Source organism: Notolepis coatsorum (genome assembly GCF_963971535.1).
Source record: "Notolepis coatsorum genome assembly, chromosome: 1".
Classification (NCBI taxonomy): Eukaryota; Metazoa; Chordata; class Actinopteri; order Aulopiformes; family Paralepididae; genus Notolepis; species Notolepis coatsorum.
This window is the reverse complement of record NC_140165.1, coordinates 126,300,160-126,312,106: the sequence shown is the minus strand read 5'-3', so window position 1 is coordinate 126,312,106 and position 11,947 is coordinate 126,300,160. Positions and strand designations below refer to the sequence as shown.

Below are 11,947 nucleotides of genomic sequence, written 5' to 3'. Positions count from 1 at the left end.
CATCGTGAATTACACTAGCTACACTGGCTTGATGATCGGGGTAGTGATTCACCATAGTATTTCTATAGTGATTTGTGTGTACAAACAAACAAAACAAAACATAGGAATGCTATAGTTGAACTAAAGTACATTTTCATACGGGTATGAAAGGGGAGCAGGTTAGGTTTGAATATTCTCAGTTATATCATATTTTCCCAGGGTGTCCACTGGCTCCACGGGGAGAGCACCAGAGAGTCTCTGGAGCGTACCCTCATCTTGGTGATTTCCTTTGGAATGAGATGGGATGTTTTCCGCTCTATCTACAGTGAGAGAGAAAGAAAGAGAAAGACGGACGAAATGAGATGAGGATGGACATTGTTAAAGGGGCACTTCACCAAAAATATAAATAACAATGCTGATTTATTTTGCACACAATCTCACACACACATCCAAAAACTGTAAACATTGTAATTAATTTGTCACACATTCGTTTAGTTTGAGTTCTTGAAATCAGTTATTGAGAGTAAATTAGTTTGAAAATGGCCACCACTGGTGTCGTGGGGCGGGGGGGACATCAGATCGTTATGTTGTGTTAATTACAGCACCATAAAATGATGTCGATGTCTTATAGGGACCGCTACATTATCATTTCTTTGAGCTGTAATTAACACAACACAAAGATGCAATGTCCCCAATGAGCACCACATTCAAACTCATTTACTCTCAATAACTGTCAAATTAAATGAATGTGTGAAAAACGTGTGTGAGATTATGTGCAAAATAAATCAGCATTGTTTTTTGATGAAGTGCCCCTTTAAACATTGTGGATATTTTTTAGCTTTGAGTATCAGTGTGTGCGTGTGTGCGTGTGGGCGTGTGCGTGCGTGTGTGCGTGTGGGCGTGTGTGCGTGTGTGCGTGTGGGTGTGTGTGTGTGCGTGCATGTGTGCGTGCATGTGTGCGTGTGTGTGTGTGTGTGTGCGTGCGTGCGTGCGTGCGTGCGTGTGTGCGTGCGTGTGTGTGTGTGTGTGTGCGTGCGTGTGTGTGTGCGTGCGTGTGTGTGTGTGTGTGTGTGTGTGTGTGTGTGTGTGTGTGTGTGTGCGTGCGTGCGTGTGTGTGTGTGTGTGTGCGTGTCATACCTTGCCGTCTTTGTACTCGTATTCTATCTCATGTTCCAGATTAAAGTAGCTGTGAGGTGTGGACCAGCTGGATGCCGGATCTATGGTCACTCTCAGCTTCTCACCCTCCTCTCGATAGCTCACTGTACTGGGGCTGTCAGGCCGAACTGTAGAGGGAAACAAGCACAGGTCAACCTGTCAGCAAATCACCATCAGACAACAGTGGAGGCTGGAATGCTACTCAGCCTCTTATGTTAAAAAGTCAGGTGCTCTTTGGACACAAGGATCTTTGATACCAGACAGTGAAGCGTATTGGTGCAATGAAATATCTCCAGCTCAGGACCAATTGATAGGTAGGTTGATTTGAAGGAGACAATCAATCGTAACATGTACTGTATCTCAAAGTTTGGTAAAGAAATGATGGAACCCTCTATTAGGCAAAACGCAGAGTATTTGCAGACGTTTGTTTTTAGTTCAGAACCATAGAAGGAAATGTCATTTTAAGCGTGTATGCACTGACTGCATTAAAGCAGATGTGTATTTCAGTAGGTGGTGTAAAACTGTGGCATTCTCTACAGAATGATTTAAAGAGTTGTACTAATATCTTTCAATTCAAGAAAATGTATAAAGAAAGAACAATTAGACATTATGAAGTTGAGGGGTAATAGCTTTTTTTTTGTAAATATTGCTTGTTAAATATGTGTAATTGACAGACGATCTATTTATATTGTTCATTTATTGTTTAGAGTAAGGGGCAGGCAAAATAAGATTTTCTTTTCCCTGCTCCTTTTCGCTCATGGAATGTGCAAATTGGGAGGTGCTTTTATTATAAAATTATGCTGTTGTGCTTTTGTGAAGCTGTGCATTGCCATGAACAAAAATGAAATGAAAAATGAAATGAAATGACCGAGAGTGATGATGTCATAATTGATGACAATATCAAAAGGGCAACTCGTTGAAAGGCTTTTTCTTTCTTTTAATCTTTTTTCTACCTTTATCAAAATGATCTACCGATACTAAACCTGCAGTGGAGCAGAGAGCTGTACATGCAGTGTAGACCCCGCTATGAAAGAACACATAATATACACTCTTATACAATACAGGGGAGGGATATGAATGCCTTATTCATTTCTGTTATCTACTGTATGATGTATACTATTTTCCCCCACATGCAAAGCACCCATATGACCGGCAATATCACTAACTCAGAAACGAGGAGGAACCGAAACATGAAACTCCCTAGCTACTTCTATCACCAGATCTGGGAAAATAAACAGACCTGGGAGTATATGAAATGAACGGAGTGACACATAAAATTGCTTATACCAGTAAAAGTAGAGGAGGCTTATTGTATTTAACAGGTTTGTGATGTTTAGGGTCATAGAAACATAATACATTTTAAATAAATTCAGTGGATCTTTTTTTTTATTTTTTTTATTAAAGGGATTTCTGTTATATTTTGGCCTGATGATGACGTATTATACCGTTGCTGATGATTTAAAGACAACAAGGTAAAGCTAGGCTAACAATTGGGCTAGTTATGACATTAAAAATTGAGAAAATATTTAGTTTACAATATTAAAATGTACATTCCTGATATTTAAGCAGTTGATTGCTCATTTACTCAATGCTGCATCTCTACAGACACTTACGGCCCTTCAAACTCGCTTACAGCCCATCTCACTATCTCGTAAGACATCTAGTGAGGCCATCTAGTGAAGTGAGGGAGACCAGACTGGAGAGAGCGTCTCAGCCGTAGTGCTGTTGCAGAACTGGTGGAAGAGACCACGTGTCGTGACCACGTTTTCTCTATGTTAAAGCAAATACACTTCAGCTTCCCTCTTTATGTTATGCCCTCAAGGAGATAACCTTACATCACAATAACATGCTGTCCAAATGATCTATCTTTAAAGATTACTCAAAGACAAAGACACGCCAAAGACAACGTTCTATGAAAGGTTCTTGGCCATGCTATGCTTGTTGTGGTGAGGCCTGCAATGTTGCTCATCCTCTGGCTTTAGCTATAAGACATGTGCTAGATTAAGTAAATAGGCAAAGAAAACAACAAATGAAGCTGACGATGAATTGATATACGTTTGTGAATATATGGCAAAATATTTCGTGGCCTGCTGGCTTATTCAGGACCTTAATTCATGGCTTTAGTCTGTGAGTAAAATGGTCGCATATGCAACATTTTCTTTGGGAAGTGTTTATATTTGACTTGGTGGCACTAGAAATCGCATGACACCGCAACTAAGTTATTCAACAACGTCAGCTCGACCACTATTCGCCTGTAGAATCTGATGAATACCGACACGTAGCTTTCTTTTTTATTTTATCTACTTTTTCTCCTCCTTTTTCTGTGATTTTTCTCCCCATCCCAATTTACCTCTCGTGTCAATTCTCCCTCCCCTGTCCTGATCGTTGCTCGCATATGCCCCCCACTGGCCGGTTGTAGGGAGGATAGAAGCCTTTGCATCACATGTCCCCTCCGATACATGTGGAGGCAGCCTGTCACATCTTTTCACCTGCCAGCGCGGACTCTCATTTGGCTTGCTCAAGGACACATCGACACGCTGCCCGGGAGGAGCGGGAATCAAACCGGCAACCTCCGGATTGCCAGACGACTGCTCTACCTCCTGAGCCACTGTCACCCCAAAAAAGTGCTGCATGGATCTAAATGTGCAGAAGTCTTTTTCATTCAGTATTCATCTGTTTCTTAAATGTCCTATTATAGAGTGCAGGCTGTTGCCTATAGCAGCTTACTGATATAGAGTTACCCATTCTTGCTAGACATACCGATGTCTCTGAGAAAGAATCTCTTGGACATGCTGTAGAAGGTCTCCTGGATGATGGCTTGACCTGTGACCTCAAGCATGGTGTTTTCCTCTCCGAAGGGTGAGAGGGTGTGATCAAGCTGAAAGCTTCCTGGAAAGTGGCCGGTACTGCTCACCCATTTGCAAGCCGCTGTATCTTCACTGGCACTGGAGACACATACAGGACAGTGGACGGTGTGTAAGATATGGAGTTGTTGAGAGTTGCCCATCTTTCTTTACAACCTGTGTTTGTCTTTAGAGCTGTCCTTGACTAAAGAACTTCTTTGTCGACTTTGATTAATAGTCACAGGACTTTGTCAATTAATCAATCAGTTAATTTAATCAACAAGCAAGCATGCCTCTTCAAATCTAGTGCTTATCAGAGAATGCTTACCATCTTTCAGAAAATAACCAATATAACATAGAAAAATTGTCTAACAAGGTAAAAGTAAGAGTAGGACCAAACCAACTGATTAATCAACTAACCATCTATGATTGAGGGGACAACTGTAGTCTCTATGTCTTTAAATGTTTCTGTCTGTCTGTTTATCTGTCATTATGCACCAAACAACAATGGCGGACCTATCTCAAACCCAGCCCTCTTTTCTTGATCCTCCAATCACAACGGGTGCTTTCCGAGGGAAGATAAGATTGAGATAGATCAATTGCCTCTTTTCAATGGACACTGGCTTTTGGAGTTTGTCTATCGTCTTTTCTCTCTATGATGGCTTACCATTCAGGGCCCAGTCCGAGGCGTACAGCCGTGAATTCACTATGAGCCCAGTTACATCTGAAGTTGCAGTTGTACGACTTTGCCCGACAGCTTATTGGGGGGAGTTCTATAAAGAAGCGAAATGTAAACAATGTCAAGTTACATGAAAGCTTTTAGACTTGACATATGGCATTTTTTGTTTTGAGGAACAAGTCTAAACAATCAGCTGGAGAGGTTTTGGGAGAGGCCAGTGTAACCTCAACCACAAAAGATTTTGTGAAATAAGCACATAGTTTTATCATTATAATTAGCACTCGTTGGCTGGGCCGTGTCGAATGAGGACATACGGTTATCCTATAACCATAGTTATATGAGTATAGCGAGCACTCTGCTCGTAGTTGAACTTATCCCTTTCAATCTAATTCTGAATAAAATTTCTCCACATGTACACGCCTGGCCACACCCACATCCGCTCCTCTACATAAGTGGGGACGTGGCCATACTAACAGCTCCTTCCCAAGTCTTTCACCACCGAAGGCGAAGACCACGGGGTCCTCAGTGAGTCCGAGCAGAGCGCTCGCTATACTCATATAACTATGGTTATAGGATAACCGTATGTTATATTATCGTATAGCTTACGCTCTGCTCGTAGTGGAACACAGGAGCTGAGCAGAGCGGAAGCTTGACAAATGTACCCGCTGAGGCCCTCCACAACCATCAGAACCGGGGAGGACCCAAGCCCCCAGTCCCCCCTAGAGGAGGACGGGAGGGAATCGGATCCGACTGTGCGAAGAGGGTTTAGCAACTCAAACGCACAGGGTGAGCATATCGTGGGACTTACCTTCACACAGAAGAACCTGCGACTACATAGGTGCGCATCCCACAAGCCACCAGGGAACGAACGGGAAGGGGAAAAAAACCTGCTACAATCCCTAATAACACTGGGTCAAGGTCAAGAACCCAACCCTGTGGCAAGGCCGTAGCAGCGGAGCGCGAAGGAGGACCCAGCCCCAGGAACAGCCTGAGGGTCAGGACCCCCCGGAAAGGGGGCCTGGTGAGGCCACAGATGCCGCAGCATCGAGACCCCACCAGACGGTCACTAGTGACACCACCCCCCACATCGCCAGCCTATCGGACAGGGCCCATCCAAGAGCAGGCCCTTCCCCCCTACAGCACGCCGCCCTAAAGCACTCCAAAGAGGCTACACCCCCACAACACAGTGGGACCAGGCAGCGCACCGGGGAGACAACCCCCAAAGAGGTTGATCCCTCAATCCAGGCAACAGGTCAAAAGCATAACTCGACCTGTGCCCGGAGCACTGCAGACTAGACAGGCGCCTAAGGGGTCTGCTGAGAACAGCACCCTGGCCCCCTAGAGAGGCCGAGGCAGAGTCAAGCCCGGCCTAACCCGAGAGTCGACTCCGCTACCAACACACCGGGGATCCAACCACCTCCCTATGTTTAGTTTAACAGGAGGCGGTTGTTCCCATAATCCCCTCAAGAAAAAACTCTGAAACACAACTGCGGGTATACACCGGCTATACAGCAGTACAAGTGTTTCAGTACTCAAGAAGGGGTTAACCCAGGCCAACAGGTCGACGATAACGAGTCCGGACCTGGGCCCGGCAGACCTGGACGTACACAGGGATGCCAGAGGGGTACAAAAGAACCACCTCGACAGCCCCCTCCCAGCCCTGCCAAGCAGGGGAAGAGAGGGGCGAAAAAGAATGGAGAAGGACCAGGCGCCTTAGCACAGCGCAAGGTACAACACAATATGGACCAAGCAACAGTGAAGGATAACACGCAGTGACATAAACCACAAACACCTCCATAACATCAAACCCTGCAACGCCCGGGCCAACCTGGCATTCCCCCCCCCGAAAAAGCACAAGTCCTTCAGGGTACCAGAGCAGCAGATCTGCGCCCCGGCGGACAACGGGTTAACTGACCTGGTCAGGCGCGACCAGAACCAGTCCCGTGTCCTAATCACGCCGCCATCCCCAGTCCTAAGAGGGGAGTAGGTACGCATGTCGATCTAAAACATCACAGAGGGCGCCACCAAGACGGTCAGAACATGAATGCACCGTGCCTGGTGGCCGTTTAAAGAGAGGGTCAGAGACCTCGGTACAAGCTACATATATGAATACTTCTGTAGGCAAACACTCTAACCAGGTTGTGGACTCGATGCCATGTTTCCCAAACGTAACAGAATACACACAACCCCCTCAGATAAAAAAGGTAAAGTTCACTCTTACTATTGCAGGAAGAACACAGTCTTCTTCATGCTAAGCACACATATATATAGCGACCAGAACAATTGAAACTGTCCTACTCTCTTAACACTTTCAGTGCCGGCCGTGTTTTCCTTTTTACCCCTTTGAATGCCGCCACCCACTTCAATGATAGCGTTAAAAACGCATAATCTATGTTTTAAATTATGGCTATGTGTCTAATCTGCCCGTCGCTTATCAATGACTTGTTTGCAGTCAACATTGTCAAAACGGATTGTTTTTTAATCGGTTCATATCCTTTTTATAGCATTTCGAAAAGCTATTGTTTTCTCAAAAATGTCAGGAAAATAGAAAGATTCTGTCATAAACGGCATTTATTGGAATATTCTCGAATACACTAGACACGTTGTCATTTGTCTGCCTATTTATGAATCGTTTTCAAATAAACGCTAGATTATCGATAGTATATGTGTACTTATGCACGCTATAGAAGCGAGCTGAGAAATCGATTCTCTTATTTCCTCAACAGCACACACACACACACACATATACGGGACACGCTGTTATCTCAGTGAAAACAGCTCTGATTATCCTGAAACTGGTAACATAGACTACTTACCTTAGATCAGATGTTCTCCAAAAAGATTATTCCAATTCCTGATCGCCATTCCAAATATCGATCGCGTTTATTGATTGATTATTGGCTGCTGTAAATATATATTCCAGGCTGCTTTCCATCTCGCAAAGTGTAATCGAATGGCCTGCAGTTACACAGGGATAGACGATTGGGGGCGGTATTTTCCCATCGGAGCTCCTAGAGGGGCTGCTCTACCAACGGGAGACTCGGTTGATGAAATATGAATTCAGATCGCTAATAAAAACAATTTGCGTCGTCTGCACTCAACGGGGGGCATGAAATAACGACATAACACGTCGCTGGCACTCAAAGTGTTAAGCAAACAACTCACTGCAGCACCCACTTCACCCACTTTAGAACACCTAAACAAGAATTTGCACTACAACCCATACCTCATTACACCTTACTGTAAATTGTACCTCATCCCATTTCTGCTTTGCACTGTATAGTATATTGCATATTATTATATTGTATAGTATATTGTATGGTAACTCAGTTACTTCTACTCTGCATTGAATATTGTATATATGTACATACTGAACACTTGTGTCTACGTACTTGACTTCTATTTTATACTTGCTATACTTATTTTATACTTATCTATTTTTGTCTAGCACAGTCTCTGGAGCGTAACAGAAAGGAGCTGTTAGTATGGCCACGTCCCCACTTATGTAGAGGAGCGCATGTGGGTGTGGCCAGGCGGATGGGTGTGTACATGTGGAGAAATTTTATTCAGAATTAGATTGAAAGGGATAAGTTCCACTACGAGCAGAGCGTAAGCTATATGATAATATAACCATGATGACTCTACACAGTCCTCACTTCAAAATCTAGTTAGTGCACCATAACTCATTGGGGGCCAACAGCAGAGGGCGCTGATGGCCCGTCAGCGCCAGTGCTTTATCCAATGTAGGGATAGCTTTACTTGCAAGTGCTTAAAATATATGAAATATTATAGCTATGGATCTAATTAACACGTTGATTGTCAGTGAGTTGCTTCCGGTCAACATGCCCAAAACAGATAATTTTTTCATACATACATTTTCATTTTATACCGTGGTGAATATGAATATATTTCTAGAGCGTTCTGTCTAATCTCAATAAACTCCAGCAAATCGAGCTTCAATGTATTTCCTTAGAAATCGTGCCATTTGTCGCTTGATTTATGAATAGTTTTCAAATAAACGCTAGATTATCGATATTATATGTGTCATCATGCACGAACAGAAGCGGGGTCTGAAAAATCGCTTCTCCGTACTTTGGTCGGCGCGAACCGCACACATGCACGCTCCAATGGCAGTGAAAGAAACATCGGATTAACCCAAGATACATCTTTTTGATGTACTGCAAAAAGAGTCATCCAATTCCTGATCGCCATTCCAAATATTGATCGCGTTTATTGATCCAACGTTATATGTCCAAAACACATAATCCACGCTGCTCCGAGTGTCCCCAGTCCATGTGTTATAAACGTTACTCTTGCCAGAGAAGTAAAACCTGGACCGGACTTCTTAGATCGATGCACAGCCCCAGCCAGAGGGATTCCAATGATGTGCAATACCGGCCGGGAGGCGTTAGGCGGCGGTATTTGCCCTTTGCGAGCTCAGACCAATGATGACCAATGATAACATCAGGCTGGATGGATGAAACATTTATGGATATAGCTAATAAAAGAAATAACGATTAAAACCCGAGATTTCTCGGGTTTGGTGCCCAGCGCATGGCGAGTTAACCCGAGATATCTCGGGTCTGGCCCCGAATGTGTTAAAGGGGAACTACACCCAATTTAAGAATTCATACTGTACATGTTATTCCTACGGTCTAAGATAGTTGAAAGATATTAGTGAGAACAAGTCTATCCATAATCCAAAAGCCAGAGTGCTAAAACTCAAACCTGCGATGTCATCAAGTATAAAGTCTGGAGCCGCTCCATAGACAATGAATTGGGTAAGATGGCAAAGGTGACACTGAGAACACAGAGGGTCATTTGAGTATAAAAACCTGAAACAAAGATTCCGTGGGTCCACAAAATCAGTCTCCCATTCATTGTCTATGGAGCAGCTCCAGACCTTATATTACCTGTTTCATTCTTACTTGAGAGAATTGAAGTTCACAAAATTCATTGGATTGGATTGTCAAGATCATAGAGTGACTTTCTCATTTAATATGGTAAAATATTTAAAATATATATATTTATATAATAATAAAATAACAACAACAACAACAACAACAACAACAACAACAATAACAATAACAATAATAATAATAATAATAATAATAATAATAATAATAATAATAATAATAATAATAATAATAATAATAACTATAACTATAACTATAACTATAACTATAACAATAACAATAATAATAATAATAATAATAATAATAATAATAATAATAATAATAATAATAATAATAATAATAATAATAATAATAAACAATAACAAAGAATACAGTAGTAATAATAATAATGATAATCATAACAATACTAATACTAATACAATCATAATAAATCCTACCTGAGGATGTATCTGCAACTAGCAAGTAAGTAGACTGCAGATATTTGTCTTCTCCATTCCAACAGCTGTAGTTTCCTATCATGTCGTCTTCCACGTTCCTCACATTCAGATTACGACCATCCAGTGTGATATAGACGCTTTGCACCGCAGGCTCCGCTTCATAACCCAGAGCCTGAAACTTCCAGTTAACCGGAACATCAGACCCACACACACACACACACACACACACACACACACACACACACACACACACACACACACACACACACACACACACACACACACACACACACACACACACACACACACACACACACACACACACACACACACACACACACACACACACACACACACACACACACACACACACACACACACACACACATCATTAATAGCAGGATAAACTAAATGTAGAACATTTATGTCATTGTCAATACAGCTCAAGAAGTTGAAAAATGAAAAGAACAAAGTATAAAGCACATAAAACCTACATTTTTCAGGAAATGACGTGAGTCCATATGCTCCTGGCAGATTGATGAAGAGGAACATGATAACCCATGGTGACAGAGTCATCTGAGAGAAAGTAAGAGAGAGAGGGAGAGGAAGAGAGAAATTCATGAATAATTATGCATTTCACGCACCGGTAGCAATAATTGATATCCTGTCTACAATCAAAGCACATTTTGATGGGCTTGTAGTGGCCACTCACCAGCAGGACAAGTAAGATCTTTAAGAAATTATCATTCACAGCGATCATATTGTTGGACTACGTTACCCATAAACCCTAGTGGGGTGGTATTGACCAAAGAGTGTGTACAAATTTAATAAATAGGTTATATGGTATATTGACTTGAGCAGACTGTTAGATCAACCCTGAAACTGAAAATATCTGTTATAATAGTTCATTCAAAATAATGCTTTAATATTGAACTGTAGCATTACATGGAGGCTAAAACAAAGAAGATGCAAATGGTCAGTGTTGTGTGACATTCTGGGGAGCTTTCAGGCAACCCCCCTCAGGGTAAGACTGTTTACTCAACTGTATTTAGGACACAGCCATTCCAAACCCCCCACGAACAAGAAACACCTTCTAGGGGGTGACGGTTGAACCACAGAACAAGAGGCTAAATGAAGCTGATATGCCTCTGTGAAACAAGACACACAGGTCAAATAATGCCTTAAGTCTGTAGGAAACTAAACCATATCAATGTAAAAGGTAACTTACAAAGAAGAGTTGAATACCATTGATGAATGTCAAACTGGTTAAATAATAAAGCTATTTCACTCTGGTTGTAAAGCTTGCTAGAATCTAAGACCAAGGAACTATTAATTCAGTATACTTTATATAGGAAATCTGGTATTAAAATATGGACTCCTCATTGGATAAATGCTGAATATATATGTAACTTATTACATTAACCATACAAATATAGAAAAGGTTTTAGAGTTAAGCCTCTGTGCTCATCAAGAGGCCACACCGACGGGGGCCATGGGCCCCCCCTCTGATGCTGGAGGAACACTGACGAGGAAACCAGGGGGAGGGGGGACCGCCCCCAGAAGACCACCAGTTGGACCAAACGTATTGGTGGGAAATCAGAGTATTTAAGACAGAAACAGTGTTAATTCAGGAGGCCAGCCAAGACGCACCCATCCCCAGGGGGTCATGCTGGTCTCCACCGCTGCCACAGAGAATGCTTTCTGCCGTTTCATGTGAGTAGAATCATGGACCCATTATTGTATGTACAGATTCCGATCTGTTGACCAGGTTTTACTCATGTGAAATGCTCAGACTATTCTCTATTCCATTGATAAAAAAAATTTTGATCCACTTTTTTCTCCCATTTTCTATATTTTTCTCCCATCCCAATTTCTTATCATCCAATTCAACCCTCCCCTGTCACGGACGCTGTTTCTTGCCTCCCACAAGCCGGCTGC

At 42.5% G+C, this 11,947-nt stretch overlaps 1 protein-coding gene across 1 annotated transcript; it reads right to left on the bottom strand.

Moving 5' to 3' along the window:
- Nucleotides 1–10,091, bottom strand: il12b2 (interleukin 12B 2; the record flags this gene model as incomplete). Its single annotated transcript, XM_084307316.1, has 5 exons — nucleotides 1–299; nucleotides 1,117–1,262; nucleotides 3,895–4,079; nucleotides 4,645–4,750; nucleotides 10,010–10,091. The coding sequence occupies 5 exons, from the start codon at nucleotides 10,089–10,091 to the stop codon at nucleotides 180–182; spliced, it is 639 nt and encodes a 212-aa protein (XP_084163442.1). The 3' UTR covers nucleotides 1–179.
- Between the last annotated feature and the right edge of the window lie 1,856 nt (nucleotides 10,092–11,947).